Source organism: Eimeria necatrix, genomic scaffold, assembly GCF_000499385.1.
Source record: "Eimeria necatrix Houghton genomic scaffold, Enh_scaff124, whole genome shotgun sequence".
NCBI classification, from domain to species: domain Eukaryota; phylum Apicomplexa; class Conoidasida; order Eucoccidiorida; family Eimeriidae; genus Eimeria; species Eimeria necatrix.
In genome coordinates, this window is record NW_013652012.1 from 1 (window position 1) to 16,694 (window position 16,694).

A 16,694-nucleotide genomic window follows, 5' to 3' on the forward strand; every position below is an offset into this window, starting at 1 on the left:
GTCGGTTGTTTTCACTGTACGAAGCGCAGAGCTGCGTTTGAATAAACTGTAGTCACAGTCTTTGCCTGAGAAGCCCACTGCCACGAAGGCGACAAACCTCACAGAAGTACAGCCCTGTGCCCAGCGATTGATGGCTCCAACGCTGCAGACTGCGACCTTTATTTCCTTCCCCTGCAAAACCACATTCCCACGGGTAAGTCAAATGCGGTGCTCGAAGGAAGATAAAGCAGAGCATCCTTCACTACATTGCCACAACCCTCAAGCAACCCCTCTCCACGCTACACAGACACTCGCCACCTACGCCTTGCCCGCGTTACCTCCACTCCACACGAACCAGCACATTGGTTTCACGCAAACAGGCATGCCACTCCCAAGTTTGCTGAGTGGCTATTCCACACTGCCGTGCAGTGCTCCGCCACACTGAGTTGAGATGTCAGGGAAACCGCCAAGAACGTCCCTAATCACCATGCTCACGTGAACATCAGTGAAGCCTGCTGCCCTGAAAACCGTCAAACCCATATCCTTTCGAATACGAGCTCCCGACACGCGCACTCCTGCCAAACGCCAGAAACAAACGCTGCTTCAGAGTCTGGTTGTACTTGCAGCATTCGGACAGAAATGCCTGCCCTTCAGACGAACGAGACTTGTACGATTCATCCTTTCTTCCCCATAGAATCATTCACTCCACACAATACAGCTCGCTTGCCGAACAGAGAATGCAGCATCGACTGTCGGACTTATGTGCGTCACCACGGCGCTGAACTGAGTCGCGGTCAGCTTAACGAGATTGCATTCAAGTCATCAGCTTCGGGAAACCGAAGAGCTGGCTTGCCACCAAATCAGACACGACTAAGCGACCGTTGCTGGATCGTCCCCTCTGCTTAGCGCTGTCTGAAAGGAAGGCACCAAAGGCTCAGACCAGCAGCGAAGCCGGAGAACCTCAGGTACCGGTAAGTGTGGCGGGGTGTTAGTGCGATGGCTGCACTACGAGCATCGAACTGCGTTCTGCAGCCCTCGAGTGGAGTCCCGCTTTCTCAACGGCGCTGGTTAGGCGGCCGCGCACCAAAGCACCCATAAACGCAACAAAATGGGCTGCGATTCGCCTCCTCCAACGCACGCTTAAGAGTTCAGGTAGCAGAAGGGTGGCTGCACGGAAGAATGAAAAACGCATGAGTGAACGCCCATCAGAGTCGGATTGACGTAAATGCACTGGAGGAAGTACCCCTCCTTATCAAGGACGCGTCGTTTCATCCGAGGAAAGGTCCCTGCGAAGACAGCTATTAGGCTGAATTGAGGAATTGGGCGCGTAAATGCCAGGTAACACGGTTTCGAGCGTTCATTGGGAGAAAGATTCTTGCACGGCGAAGCGGTTAATCTGTATATGCTGAAGTTCGAGACTATGCTATTCAGGTCAATCCTCGCGTTGGCAGGAAAAGGTATGACTAGGCCATTGTGAAGAATATTCCAGAAGCACTAGGTATAAGCAGTTAACTAAATTCATTGCGCCCTCATTGCTTCCTGCTTCGTCATTAGTTGAGGAACCAGGGGCTATCCAAGAGCCAGTACTTTTCTAGCAAGGCATGAGACTTATGCCAGGAAACGTACCTGAACCGGCAGCTTCCTGACAAACCTTGCGTTGGAGGTAAATGGGTACTCGTGGTACACATTAGTAACATGCAAAGCTCTGCGATACGCGGTTCGCAGGTGCTATCAGAACTGGACAGCAGATCAACATTGTTTCTCACAAGTCGATGGGTGCAAGTAAGAACGATAAAAAACGCTGGACTGTAATTCCTTCACCAAAATTCGAAAATGAACTCAACAAAGACAAAAAATGTTCGGTCAAAAAGATCTAAGAAACAGCTATGCGGCACGTGGTCACACCGTGCAACATAAAAAAGTGCTATCTCCGGTAGCAGTATTTTTTAAAGCTGAAATACAGCTGCATGATGCCGCGGTCAAAAACGTTTCGGAAACCCCTAAACCTCTCTAAATGCCATTCACGGTTCAAAACCTTAAATGCCACATCTTCGTACGGCGGACCCGCATGAAACCGCACAATGATCGTATCCGGCGTGTCTGACGGTTCGAGCGTCCACGTAGGCGTCTTGGTCTTGTCGATCAAGTCGGGATAAAATATATTGAATTTGTACCCTTGCACTATCTTAGGTGGAGGATTGTCGTGGTCGTAGTGAGTCTGGTTATATTTGTTCCAAAAGTAACACGTGCGCACGCGATTGAAAAACCGTGGCTTTCTAGGTCGGTACTTTTCCTCCCATCCGTAGTGCTGCACACAGCAAGCAAAAAGCAATGGGTGCAAATCGATGATGGGAATAGTCCGCAGTGCCTAAATCCCCTGAGCTACGTAGCACGCTAATGCGTTCCTCCTACATCGCTCCACTTCCTGCTGCTAAAATTCCCAGTAACGCTCCCAGAAAGACCGTGCATTGACTCCCGCTACCCAGCAGCGTACTTGTTTCAACTTCATTTCCGACGAGTCGGCCATTACCTCTTCATCTGGGCTTGCGTTCTTCTGTTCCTTGCGCACGAAGTCCTCGTACCTGAAGGTAAAGAAGTAGCGGGCGATAGAAGGAAACAGCAAAGGCCTGCAGTCATCCCAAGAATAAATCGTACGCATCAACTTTACTCTGCTCAAACGCCATCACTTACGTCACAATCTTAGCTGCAGGGTCAAGAATTTCGTCGTCATTTTCTTCTTCTTCCTTTTCGTTTTTGTCCTTATCAAGGCCTAGCTGAATCAGACGCCGCTCGCGTTCTCGGTGTTTAGCAATTCGTCTTTCATTCATTCTTTGCTCAAGTTCTTCATCTGGATGTAAGATGTTGGTTTCCATGCGAAATTCGTCAAAAGGGTAGAGTAAAGGGGAATAGGGCCCTCTGAGTTTCGGCGCCTCCGCCTCATCTTCATACGGCTCGAGCTCAGGAGAATAGCTCCCATCGGCACCTGGATTTATTTCCTTCTCCACAACACGAGCCATGCGTTTAGCCTGCTCTTGTATTTGCTGCAGTTTCTGCTGCTGGCGAGCCTCCTCTTCTGTCGCCAGCAAATCATCCGTGAGTCCTGCCTCCTCAGCCTTTGCCTTTAACAAGGCTGCCTCTGCTTCTGCGCGTTCGCACTTCATCTGGTGGTCCAGCTCGCCAGCTTTTTGGAGAATCCTTTGGTGGTACGCTAGACAAATCGCACGAGCCTGCAAGCATATGAATACGCCTGCTGTACACATAACGCTCCAGCAACCGGCGAAAAGACAACTGCGTATCGACGGCTCCGCAAGGTAAACAAATATGAACAGCAAATAAGAAGGCCAGACCCAACGGCCTTTAAGTGATGCATACCCTGAACAGAGGAACCTTCTGCAGAATAGACTCCCAGTACGCTGTGTCCACATCCTCCTCTGTCTCCAGTTTCAGCTTGATACCTTCCTTCAGGGCATCCAATTCCTCTGGCGATTTCCCGCTAAGGATGGCGGTGATATCCGAGGTTACTCCTACAGCAATGCCAGAGTCTGCATCCCTCACGTCTCCCACTGAAGTATTATTCGCCAAGATAGCGGCAGCTTGCGCTGCAGCTTCCGCGGACGAATTTTTCCTCAATTCTTCCAACACTTTTTGCTTTCTTTCAGCACGTTCAAGAGCATCTTTGGTCAGCACTAACAAGGCTTGCCAAAAATCCTGGTAGTCCTTATCTACCGCCGTTGTATCTACTCCAATGTGAAGTTTCACATCGGACAGCATCTCCTCTATCATTTGGACAGTCATGGCTGCATCAGCAGCACACAGAAACAACAAAACCCGGCAACGTGGCTACAAACCGGAAACAGCGCACCAGAATACAAGCAGACGGCAGACACACATGCTAGTAATACACTCCGGACAACTACAGTGTGTGAAACACAAGAAGAGAGCTTGAGCTGCGCCACCGCTGCCTTACGTTCCTTGTTGAAGCAATCGAAGACCTCATGGGGCGGCACCGGTAGCACTGAGACCTTTTCAAATCGCTCCCCGTTAAGCATACGTAGACCCTTGACAATAAAATCTATGGGCTGCTCTCTGTTCTGTTCGGCTCTTATTTCGGTTTTCTTCATGTGCATTTGCCGGTGAAAGACTTCTTCCTTCTCGAAGTAGTCCTGAAAGTGCTCTCTCTCCTTCTCACGCTGCAGCTCCTCCCGCTGTGCCTGCATTAACTGCTCCTCCGCTTCCCTTTCTTCCCTGCGCTTCTTCACACTCTTAATTTCTTGCTGCAAACAGCGTATAACGAATTTTCCAAGGTGCCTGCTGGAGGTCACTGCAGCCCCGGAACGGGGACCATCTAGGCAAGCGCCCGTACAAAACACACATGTATGTGCATCTATAAGTATGCGAATGAATATACGAATGAAATAAGCAGCTTGCACACGTGGTGACAAATATATCGATATTTAAAAACGTTGAGACTCACGTACACGAAATCACGTGCTTCATATATTTGACCTCGCACTGATGGCTACGCGCAACCTACCACTTTGCTGACGGATGTTGTGAGTAGGGCATTGACAGTCGTTGCGTGCTTCTTTCCTGCTGCCTGCAGCAGCAGATTCTTCTTCTTCCAAACGAAGGGTTCAGCCAGAAGCCGGTCACCAAACGGGTTGTTGTCGTTACTGTAACCGAAATGTTCGCTCAGGAGTTTCTTTCGTTCTGCCTGAGAGGGTAGAGAGCAAAAACAACCATACGATGCAATTAGCATGAGCTCAGAGCACTGCCTGCAAGTCCAAGGGACAGCTCTCGATGCGCTTTAGAGTGGATTAAAGTTGCTCTGGAACAGGCCCCAAAAATTTTGACACGCTCAGTCAGATGCGCACCCTCAATTCCTGAACAGTAACGGGTTTCACAGGACGAGCAGCTGGGACGCTCGTCGGTTGACTCGTCTCTCTGCAGACACACAGAAATGTCGAAAAAGCTACCTGGACGTAGAAATGATCCAACAAGACGACCTGAAGCGTATATGCAGACGCTAGAAGGACCTACGGGTTATTACCACTGAGGGGAAACTAGGAACAAACGCCGCACCCGTACTTCGCATTTGGTCCCTCAGACGAGTTAGGAGGCGCCCGCCGGTCCTCCCTTTCGCTAGAGGAGCTCCTGCGGCGTCGCTTCGCCATCTTTGTAGGTTTATTTTGCCACTTCAGTCTCCTTAAAGCAACTGAAGGATCCGCATACGTTCATGCATGAAGGTCGTCCCAGCCACTGGCTGCCTCAAGCAACTATGCAGGAGCAAAAGGCAAAGCAGATGCGCTGCGAGTATGGCCGGCATAAAAAGAATATACAGGAATCCTTGCTTTGCTCTACCCGAATAAGATCAGGGAAAGCACGAGACGCAAGGGAACTCCAAGCCCTGGAGGGTCAGGTCGTGGCCGGGTGCAGGTGTAGCAGCTTGCAGCGTCCCGTTCGGAATCCAAAGACTTCAACAACTTACGAAAAGAGCCGAAAGACAGAAAGTAACCGCTATCTACCACATCTGATGATGAGCAAACAAATGCTTAACAGTTGGAAGCCAGCCCTTCTCTCAGCAGCAGCCTTCGCCCGCACTGTGCATGCTGAGTGCTATTGTCCATAGTCTTGTGGGGACTGGATATTTAACGCAGATACAAATTCGTGTATAACTGGATATTTAACGCAGATACAAATTCGTGTATATACTGAACTGTAAACTCGTACCCTTCAAAAAGATACAGGAAGAGATACAGCGTGATACTTTTGCGGAAGAGGCTGTTTGAATTTGGGTGCCGAGCCGGTCCTATATCCACCCCGTCCCTACGGTTGCGTCACCTCCACTAGTTCTGCCAGCCATTGATCTGCTTGTCATTCATGTTCACTTTGCCGGCACGCCGCATAGGAACTGCTGCATATGAAGGAGCCTTTCAGTCGCTGTAGCCGGCTAGTAGTAGAGAGCCACAGTAGAGCTGAAGTACCCAAAAAAGGGTTTTTCTTCGTTATTAGATTAGTTCGTCAAGAATATTATTGGCGTGACTAGACTTAAGTGACAAGCAATCACTAACCAGTCCTGTTAGCGCGCCAGACTCGCAGGATACAGCCTTGGACCCGTAAGTCCTTCAGAGCAGCGTTTCAGCGGCAGCATAGTCCACTGCACAAATTTTAGTCCATGATCATTACGGCCTACCCTTGAAACCGAGCGCCATCGAAGGCCACAGCATCAGTTTGCGCAAGACCCCACGTCGGTCCATGGAGCCTAGACATAACTTCGTTCTTCTATGCAAGAGTCCCACTGCTCTACGCTCAACCGGTGAGGCTATTTTTTTCTCTTTTGTATCCACTAAAAGCAGGGCAGCTACATACGCCCTCATCATTATCTTCCACTACTGTCCGCCTTCTCGTTTAAAAACAAATATGTAGCGCCATTATCATGCTTAAGCTCTCCAAGAAGGACCGCTCCCAACTTATTGTTCTCGGCGCCACTGCCGCCGCAAGCCAAACTGTCCACCCGCAAGAGAGGCTCCCCAGGAGAGCTGCCCGCCTCTAAGGGTTGCGGGGAAGCACCACCAGATGCGCAGCAAGTGTTACTTGCCACAGATGTGCTATCTGTGCACCTAGCGCTGCAACAGTGGACGTGATGGGTTCGATGAACCGCACAGCTCGGAGTTAACAAGCCCGTGCGTGTCGGACCCACGTAACCGCCGTAGCTTTTCAGTGCTTCGATTGAGATTAGCTATGCTCATCCTTACTGGAATCTGCGGGGTCGCATTCCTTGCTAATCCTCGCAGAATTAAGACACAGCCAGTCGGCGAGGGCTGACTCGGCAGCTTGGTCTCTGATGAGGTGGGGGGATCGAAACGAACCCCTAGCCAAAACAATTAACAAGCTAACTGCAGTGAGCTCGCAACGGCGTCTCAGAGCTTTTTATATGGCGTCAGTACCAGCGCAGCGTTATGACCACCGAATCCCAAGGTGTCAGTCAGAACCGCCTGCAGCAGACGGAGGCACATGGAGTGGCCCCGTTAAACAAATGTGAGGACAAGAGGCAAGCAGCCACGTATGCTGGGACCAACAACAGCCTTCACAAGCAACTCACTTTCAGGGGCTCATCCACGTGGACAGCCTTGTTCGGCACATAGTTCAAATCGCATTCTGGGTCAGGCGTGCTGTAATTCAGCGTCGCTGGCACGTCTCCCGTCTGTAGTACCTTGGCAGCTACGACAGTCTCTATCCCGGCAGTGCCACCCAAGCAGTGACCTGTCATCGGCTGAAAGGAACAGAAGTAGCAGGGCACGAGTAGCATTACCAGTTGTCCCTCCACGCGAAAACAACTAACAAATGTCGTGTTAGCCAAACTTTTTCAGTTGCAGCCACTTCCCATCTGCCGCTACAGCTGCATGACGCGAAAAACGGACATCAAGCAACTTTAGCACCAGAAACCACGTCTCCAACAACTGCACGAACAGCCACATCGTGTCTTGGCATCTGTTGCTGCTTCCTACCTTAGTTGAAGATATAAGCAGCTTTGTTGCATGCGGCCCAAACACCTTCTTTATAGCCATTGTCTCTATCTTATCGTTGTAGAACGTTGATGTACCATGGGCGTTTATATACCCTACGTCATCGGGAGCGATGCCCCTGCACACGCAGCAGCCACCCAAGACCTCTTGTGATACTGCTGTAGCTATTCACGTTGAAGCTGTTTGTGCTTTCAAAGTTTTCGTGCCACAGGCTACAGAAACACAAATAGCTTTTGCTGCATGACAGCAACGACCAGCGCCAATCTTACACCGTAAATGAGGCTGTGCAGTGAGCTCGTGCCACAGTGCGGTTGCTGTTTCTTACGCGTCTTTCAGTGCTATTTCCATGCAACGAGCAAGACCATCTCCCTCAGGTGAAGGAGCCGTTATATGGTGGGCGTCACAAGTAGCCCCATAGCCCGCTAGCTGCCCGTACACGTGTGGGGCTCCACGTCGCACTGCATGCTCCTCCGTTTCCAGCACAATTACACTGAAGATACAATAACAAGCAAGCCAGATATCGTCGCACAACAAGTTAGGCCCCTGCTGCAGCTTCCAGCGACGCAAAGAGCAACAGCACTACAAGCTGCTCCAACCCTGTTGCAGCAGCAACGCAGACAGTGCCCACAGCTGAAGCAGCCTACCCTGCGCCTTCTCCCATTACAAATCCGGATCGATTTTTGTCGAAAGGCCTGCATGCTTCTTTGGGTCTGTCGTTGTAGCCCAGTGCGAGAGCCTTCAAGGCGTTGAAGCCCGCAAACGAGAGGGGGGTTATTGAAGCTTCGGCGCCACCACACAGGACAATGTCGGCATCACCAGACTGCAGCGTATGCGCAAAACGGGATGAAAAAAGCCATCTCATACACTCGTGCCGTTTTCATCCGCAACATTCTGCATCCCCTATTCCTCCCGCCTTTGCGGCTGCCTCAAGGGGCTTCAAGGGACTCTCTGCGTCCTTTCAAGCCATCCGTGCCCTGCATCATTTCTCCGCACCTGGAGAAGCCTCATTGCGGTGCCTATGGCGTGTCCAGATGTGGCACAAGCAGATACAGCACCGTGGTTGGGTCCCTTGGCTCCTATCTCAATGGCTACCTGGGCAGGTGCGGTGTTCTGCGCAAAAATATTCCCCCAACAAGACAACATGTGTGTAATGTCTGTCTTCATCAGTAGTGTTCACGCCATCAGTTATCGTGAACACCTCCTGAACCCCTTCACGAATCTCAAATTTTACAGTTACAAGAGACCCGGACTATCCACACCAAAAGCAACCGCATCAGCACAGCAAACGGGAATAGCAGCAGCAGCTGTGGCCGTAGAGATAAACCTTACTGCAATCATGGCAGGAATGAGGTAAGGGGACACACGGCGGGGCCCCGAGTTGAGTAGGACTCTATTTTGCTGCTCCATGAAGCCTAGGCCCCCAATGCCCGAGCCGATGACAACACCAAAACGCTCCATGTCGATACCTTCCAGAGAGCCAAGACCTGGCAGATCAGCAGCAGCAGCCGCACTTGCGCAGAAGAAAGGCGCCTTGACGGCTCACAGAGCAGCCCCCATGTACCAACGCCTAGCTAGAAGCTCCAAAAGCAAGACACTGAAGTGAAGTTAGCCATCCACCAGTGCACCTTTTGTGATTACTCCAGAGTGCATGGTTAGACACAGCAGCAGGCAAAAACAGAGTCACAAAGAGCGAGGCACGAAAACGTGAGTAGACGGGAGGAGCGACACGCAGGAGGCACTTAAGTGCGCGTGTCTGGATGAGAATGGGCAAAGACCCAAAAGAAAAAGAAGAGCCAGAAAACCACGCAGAGGAGATTCACTAAATAAGCTTGTGAGAACTCGTACGGAACAGCACCACTCGTCAACTTTCGCCGCGGCCGCTGAAGCTACTCTACTTGCTGCAGTGTGCCGGCCTCAGTTGACCTCATTACTGTGCCAGTTAGTTTGTCTTTCGCTGCAACTTACCCGCGTCTTCCATAGCGAACTTGCTGGCAGCAACAGCGAATTGGGTGTATCTGTCGTTTCGTTTGGCGTCTTTAGGCTCTCTAAAATACTGCTTAGGGTCGAAAGCATCGGATGGTATCTCGTAGGCCACTGAAGACAGGCGACAGGAGCACAAGCCACAAAACTGACAAAAAAAGACTCAAGCACAGTGCTGGATGACTAGTCAACAGGCAAAGCACAAACTGCCTCATCCTGCGCACTCTTCGCAGAGCCGCAAACACACTCCGCAAACACACTCCCAGTGCGCACTACTACCTGCCGGCATGCACCGCCTGCGTATGTTCTCTGCATGCGATGTACACATGCAGCAGAAAGAGAGTGTATGCTGGAGTACCTTGGCTGGCCATGTCTTTGGCGTCGAAGGCGGAAACTTTGGCGGCGTTGTTAACCCCCTTGAGCAAATTATTCCAGAAGGTCTCAACACCAATTCCAGCAGCGCTCACCACGCCCAAGCCCGTGCAGAGTATGCGGGGACGGCGAGAGCCATCCTGAAACAAATACGCGCAAGTCTCTGCCGCCGCGTCTGCTGCAGTTGCTTCTGTCGATGGTAAGTGCAAGTAGGCTTGAGCGCGCTGTATGTTCGTGGGGAGGGTGCACGTGGCCGCACCTGGGATTGCGCAAACAGACGGCTGCTGCGGGGTGCTCTAGCCCTTAGGAAGTCTGCAGAGGAACCCCGTTTCTGCTGTGGCTCCTGTTGCTGTAGTGACGCGGATGCCTGCGAGCTTCCCGGCGCTGCCGCCTGGATGCCATGGGGGCGAGAGACAAAAGCTGGTACAGGCAAAGGGCCGACGTTCTGAAGCGAGACACACCAATATAGGTCACACGGTGCCAGAACACGTCCCGTTGATTGCAACTCATTATTAACAAGTTAGAGCGCTTCACTCGTGAAGGCGCTGTGTGGAGCCAGTCAAGGAGCCTCACCTTCGCCGCTGACGAGGGCGTAGAGAGCTGCGAAGCGTCTGCTGTCTGCCTCAGTAGAGCAGCCAAAAGCAGAAGCAGCATCACGCGCTCCTTCTGTCTCGCCAGACACATCTTGGGGACTGGCCAAGGTGGGCTAGGCTTTCTGTAGGGCGGCGCAGCAGCAGGCTGCCGCTGCTGCTGCTGTTTCTGGAAGGTAATTGTCCTGTGCCCCCTTGTTTGTGCGTGCAGAGCCACCCGAAGAATACTGCAGCGGAAGATTCAGGGGCATATATGCAAATATATACCAGAGGAACACCTCCGAACACGGGTGATATCGACAGCCGCCAGCTTGCAAGCTTGTGGAGAGGCTAAGGCCAGTCTGATTCTGTTTCCCTTTAGAAAACAACACAAGTGCCAACAGACCTATTGCCAAGTGCCGAAACTTACACTGTGGCGCGAAAGGCCTTTTTATCTGTATAGACACCGGGTCTCTTCTGAGACGGCACGCCAGAGCGGGAGGTGCTCCGTCGGCCGAGGGGATGGGGGGAATACACAGTTAAGCAGTTGAAACAACCAAAGTAAGAAGTACTACTAACACTAGATTCATTTTTTTGCCTTTTACAATGTGTTTCTGGTAACAAGTACACCCCAAGATGGATTAAGCCAGGAGGGGCTGTCTGCCAGCTCGTGGCTGGCGGGGCCTTCGAAGAGTGCGTTGTATTAGTCAGTGCCTTCTGCGTTGCGCGTTATAATTTAACTGAATGAGCGTGACACTGAATTCAAAGTATATCAATTTTTTGTCTTGCTGTCTCAACTCCCGTACTGCATACCAAGCCGCCCCCGCGACACCAATCGCTGTGGGGTGCGGCTTTTGCCCGCTCTTGCGTGTTAGCCTCCAGAATTCAAAGTGCAATTTAAATGGAGCAAACACTAAATAGTGGTAGATTTTGTTTTCCTTTCGACATGATTATCGTTGTTTGTGGCGCCCTCACGGAAGGCTGAAGGAGCAGTGTAGGACGCCCTCAAAAACTTCTGTGACAGCTTGATGTTGCGCCGGTAACAACTGTGCGGATATGCCCCATTTGGTCTAGCCCAGTACTGCATTACTGTCTGCGCAAGGCCTTCAAATGCACGAGCGGGTTGGCACAGGAGTGGCATTAGCTGTAGTGCGGTCTTCATTGCTGCAGTTCCTCTTGGACGGACAGGAAGGCGTCGGCGACAGTTTAAAATACCTCTTTTAAAGGAAAAGGCGAAAGAGCATAATCTTAGATGGAGTAATACAAATATTCCCAGCTTTGGTGGGAAGACATTCCGCAATCCCTCAGCCTCCGTACAGTGTAGTCAACACTTGACCCACGCTGTGACCGTCCGCCTGCGATTCCTCGCAGCTTTGTGTCGAAACCAGTTCATTAAGGCTTATCTGTAGTTACTTGCATCCTTCGCACACCAATGCAGGCGTCTGAAGACATACCTTCACCTTTTTGAGGCGACTAGCTCATGAACTCACCAGCCGTCAAAATGAGAGAAAACTATAATTGATTAACAACCCTGGACCTGATGCTTGAAGCCCTACGGGGCTTATGCTTGTGGTAAGCTGGGCTATGCTTGCCCTGCGGTGTAGTCTGTTCTGCTGCAGTCACGCCGCGCTGAGACTCTACCTCAGCATGTATCCCTTGGCACTCGTAAGATCACAACTAACCAAAGATGAAATTCACCAAACAGGCCTCGGGCTTCGATATAACCCGAGAAAGGGCTTTGCCCCTGTCATTTTCGAGCTGCAGCCGCTGCTGCACCGAGGGAAGCCGTCTCACGGCTTCTAAGAGATTGCTAGGTGTGCTCATCTCTGTCACGGAAAGCGGCACAGAGAGCCTGTGCCGACCGTTGAACTGTACAGATACCTGAACTTTTCGGCTATCTTCCGCAGTTTTGTCTTTCTCGAATTCTTCTCCTTCGGTTGTTGGCCACTCGCCTGAGGCTGCAAGGGTCCACCCTGGAAAGGCAAAAGCGGCGGGATATTCTGCTGCTAGGCGCTTCCACAGCTCTTCGGTTATGAAGGGGGCCACTGGGTGCAGCAGCGTCAGAAGGGTTTTGACGCAGCTAACGGACAAAGTGCCTCCTTGATGCTGCTGCTGCTGTTGCAGATGCCGGCTACCCGCCATCAGAGCCGCCACTGCACGGTTCACTTGCATGCGTTCTAGACTGCGCGTTACGTTCGCCACCAGAGGGGCCAAAAGTTTCCTCTCCCCTTCAGACATATTTCTCATTGATACACCCCACAGTCGACCCGCATAAACTGCCTCAGGGCCCGCTTCTCCTGATCCGCAGGGGACTCCAGAGCATTCAAATGAACTGTTGAGCCCTGTTGGGAGGTCCTCTGTAGTTCTTTTGGGGCACTCTCCCTGTAGGCCGGTAGAAGCTTCCTCGGGGTCCAAATTCTCTCTTCGTGGACCTCCAGTCTCTTCCCAGGGGCCTCCTGAGACTTCTTTCAAGCCAAAGGAGCCTCTTGTTGGGTCCTGTTGGGATGACTCAGAACTGGATAAGGGTTTACGTGACGGGCCAAGAGGAGACATGAGCAAATTCCAAATGCGACTTAGTAGGCGGGTGGCACCCGAAATTCCCTCTTCTCTCCATACTTTTGTAGAGGGCACCGGGCCCAAGGCCATGAGGTGTATGCGCAGCACATCACCCCCGTGAGCCTCTAGCACCTTGTCGGGAGACACTGCGTTGCCTTTCGATTTCGACATCTTTTCGCAAAGAGTCAGCAACTGGACAGGAGCTTCCTGAGTACTTGGGGCCAATTCTGTCGTTGCTGCTGCTGAACGGTGGCGTGCTAGCTCTGCTGGCGCTGCTGCTGGCCTTGCTGTTAGTTTTGTTCCTGAGGAAGGAGCTGTCATTGCTTCCTCTGCTGCCACTAGTGGCTGCTGCTGGGTCTGCGTCCATTGCTGTGATTGTTCTGAGTTAACAAAGACCCATGTACCCGGGCTCGTTTGCTTGATAGTTGGAGAGTCAGCAGGAAGAGCCTCTGCAAAGACTGCAGTTCCCGAGGGCCTGTGGGTGCCACAGACTACTCGTGCTGCCGCAGCAGCATTTTTTGCTGCTGCCGGGGCCACAGCCACAAGGCCCGCTGCTGCTGAGGCTGCTGGGGTTGCGGTGAGAAGCGCAGCAGCTGTGGGGGCCAAATCTACGTCTGCTGCTGCTACAGGGGCCCCAGTGTCAGTGCGGCGTAGCAAAAAGTGGCGAGGAGTCCCCAAAATGACGCCTGGAGTAAGCAGGCACTTGAAGGGTTCTTCGCCGGAAGCAGCGCCGATATCTCTGAGAAATTTATGCCAAAATCTGAGGAGAAAAAGGCAGGCACACGCAATTCATGGTGAAGCTTAGAGACAGGAAGAGGAAAGTTGTACCCAAACACAATCCTACAGCCAGCTACCGCGCCGGCCAGCTGTGGTTCACTCACTGCTAGCCGGTCACCTAGGGCACAAATGTGAACATAAAAAAAGACAAACCTTGCGTAGATGAGGTGCGTCACTGCGTGCTCCTTGCCGCCCACGTACAGGTCAACTGGCAACCAGTACTGCAACAAAGAAGGCCTGGCGAGGGCCTCCTCGTTGTGGGGGTCGGGAAACCGCAAGTGGTACCAACTGCTCCCCGCCCACTGAGGCATGGTGCTTGTCTCTCTAGCCAGAAAAGAGCCTCCTACAGAGTCCTCACTCGATTCTTCTTGAGGGCTTTTCAGAGGGCCACTTTGCTGCTTAGGTCCACTCTGCGAAGAGCCGCCCCCCAATACCCAGTCCCTGTAGTGGCCGAGCGCCGCTACAGTCTCTGAGGCCTCAGCTGCCGCCCTCTTCCTGAGTCTGCTTTTTACAGACGAAACGATGCAGCCGTCTTCAGCAGTAGCCGCGACAGCATCGCCTCTTGCTGCTGCTGCTGCTCCTGTGAAGGGGCCGCTGCTGACAGCTGGCCGGAAAGGCGGGAGTATTAACGGGAGTTCTGCATCAGAAAGAGGAATAATATCGCCTGTCGCCTCCGCAGCGGCGTGGGGGCAACACGCCTGCCCAACAGCTTCAACTGCGCCCGCGTCATCTTCTTTTCTGGCGCTGCTGCGGCGCTGGTTGAAGGCGCGCATCACGGGGATGGGCTCCCCCCAGTACCTCTGACGGCTGAAGACCCAGTCTCTTAGCCGGTACCGAACCACCTTTTTGCTGCAACTACTCGACTCAAGCCATTCCAAGGCCTGGGCCTTTGCTTCCTCCGCCCGTTCCTCGTCGCCTCCCAAGCCTCCCTGAGGCTGGGGGGCCCCCAGAGGCCCTTCGAAAGCCAAATGTTGAACAGGCGGGAATGCAGGGTTAAGAGCCAGCAAACCTGCAGAAGCCAGCGGCGCCGCGAAGGGCTGCTGGGAAGGGGAGAGGAGGAGAGCATCTGCCGCAGTCAACTGCAGCCCGAACTCGGGCAGCCGTTCCATAATGTCTGTCACGACGACAGGCATAGGGTGGTTCGTTAGGGGGTTGTGTACATACAGTCCCGTATGGACGCCACTCACTGCTCCTTTCCCAGCTTCGTCTCTCACATACTTCTCTATTCTTAGTCTATCGTTCTCACTGTTCCCCAGCTGCGCAGCCAGCGGGTGCTTTGGGTGCACCGCTACGCCGGTGCAACTGTGCAGGCAGTCAGGAGATAACAGCAGGCAAGGTACGTGCGAGGGCTGCGTGGCTAAGGCCGAGGAGCCTCGCTGCGCCACAGGGAGGCTGAGGCGAAAGTACACTGCTTTGCCTATCCAGTTGCGCTGCATCTGCAGAACTTCCGCAGGCCAGGCCAAGGCAGACAATCCTGCAAGCAGCTGCTCAGCGTACGCCCGAAGCTTCAAGTGCCACTGGCGCAGCAGCCGGCGCTCCACAGGAAAGCGCCCGCGTTCACTCAGGCCCTCAGCAGTCAGCTCCTCATTCGCAAGCACAGTACCTGCAGCGATCCAACACAAACTCCAAGCCTTTCAGTCTATCCCCGTATTCTCAAACGCAGCTTCTACGTTCATAACTGGCCCGCGCGCTGCGTTGACCCCAAAGCTACCTAAAGATCAGCCGCAAACCGCAAACTCTAAGACTTAGATAAAAGCGCTGAGCTCTGAGCCCAAAGACCTTAATATCTAGGCCGTCAACGTTACGCACCCAAGGCGGGGCACCAGTTGACCTCAGCCTCCGCTTCGTAGGCCAGCCCTGATTTGAACATCTTCAGAAAGGTCCACTGGGTCCACTTGTAGTAGTCGGGGCTGCTGGTGTTTATTTCTCTTCTCCAGTCTACGCTGAGTCCCAGCCGCTGCAGCTGCCGCCTGAAGGTGGCAATGTTCGCCTGCACCACAGAGGCTGGGGGCTCACCCCTCTCCCGCGCATGCTGCTCCGCCGGCAGCCCAAAAGAGTCCCAGCCAATTGCATGCAGCACAGGTGGCTGAAGGGGATGGTCCAGATGGCTTTCTTCGGGGCTTGGCCGGGTCCCACACGCCGCTTCAGGAAGAGGCTGCTGCCGTTGCTGCTGCTGCCGCTGTTGCTGCTGCTGCTGCTGCTGCTGCTGCTCCTTGTGCAGCAGCGCGCGCAGCCGCAGGCGGTGGTAGCGCGCAGCGACGTCTGCTAGAGTGTACGTGTAGCAGTGGCCAATGTGGAGGCCTGTGCCCGACGGGTAAGGTATCATAGAGAGGACATAGAACTTGTTGGGTTTGCTGCTGCTGCCTTTCTCGTCAGCTGCTGCGTGTGGGGCCCCCCTGGGACCCGGTGGGGGGGGCAGAGGCGGCGAGTACTCTGCACTTCTCTTAGCATAGTACTGTACCCACTTTTGTTCCACTTCCTGAAAGGGGTAAGGGGCCCTCTCGGGGCCCCCCGTTGGCGCTGCGTAGCCGTGTGTGGCAGTCCGCCGGCGGTGGCCTGCTGCTGCTGCAGCAGGAAATGCAGCAGCAGCAGAACTGGAAGCCTCAGGAGCTCCTAAAGCCAGCTGCCTGCTGAGAAGCTCCCCAGAGGCAAAGGCAAAGCTGGGGAGGGGAGCAGGACGGGGAGCCACACGGATCTGCGCGCTCTCCACCTGCTGCTGCTGCATGCAGGCCAGCAGCAGAAGGGCCCCACAGCAGCCACGCACAACCCCAAGCAGCCAGTTCCCCATAGCTACAAAGTAGGGGGCATGTGGGACGGGGAGTTGAGAGACTCTAAGACACAGCTGCCATTATTTATCCCGTTTGGAGCTGCTGTTGCCTGTAAACTGGCCAACACCGAAGCAGCTCATTGTAAGCAACAGCGCTAGATTAGAGGG

General features: G+C 53.2%; 3 protein-coding genes across 3 annotated transcripts; all 3 read right to left on the minus strand.

The window, feature by feature from the left end:
• Nucleotides 1-1,903: 1,903 nt before the first annotated feature.
• On the minus strand, nucleotides 1,904-5,153 carry ENH_00008500 (hypothetical protein, conserved; the record flags this gene model as incomplete). The annotated part of the gene is made up of 8 exons (XM_013578654.1): nucleotides 1,904-2,287; nucleotides 2,474-2,561; nucleotides 2,671-3,206; nucleotides 3,352-3,776; nucleotides 3,947-4,253; nucleotides 4,514-4,693; nucleotides 4,854-4,923; nucleotides 5,062-5,153. The coding sequence occupies 8 exons, from the start codon at nucleotides 5,151-5,153 to the stop codon at nucleotides 1,904-1,906; spliced, it is 2,082 nt and encodes a 693-aa protein (XP_013434108.1).
• Nucleotides 5,154-6,899: 1,746 nt separating this feature from the next.
• On the minus strand, nucleotides 6,900-7,853 carry ENH_00008510 (3-oxoacyl-[acyl-carrier-protein] synthase, putative; the record flags this gene model as incomplete). The annotated part of the gene is made up of 4 exons (XM_013578655.1): nucleotides 6,900-6,974; nucleotides 7,082-7,252; nucleotides 7,488-7,623; nucleotides 7,831-7,853. 4 exons carry the CDS (start codon nucleotides 7,851-7,853, stop codon nucleotides 6,900-6,902), a joined length of 405 nt encoding a protein of 134 aa, XP_013434109.1.
• Nucleotides 7,854-12,103: 4,250 nt separating this feature from the next.
• ENH_00008520 (leucyl-tRNA synthetase, putative) lies at nucleotides 12,104-16,547 on the minus strand (the record flags this gene model as incomplete). The annotated part of the gene is made up of 3 exons (XM_013578656.1): nucleotides 12,104-13,742; nucleotides 13,913-15,362; nucleotides 15,569-16,547. 3 exons carry the CDS (start codon nucleotides 16,545-16,547, stop codon nucleotides 12,104-12,106), a joined length of 4,068 nt encoding a protein of 1,355 aa, XP_013434110.1.
• Nucleotides 16,548-16,694: the final 147 nt, after the last annotated feature.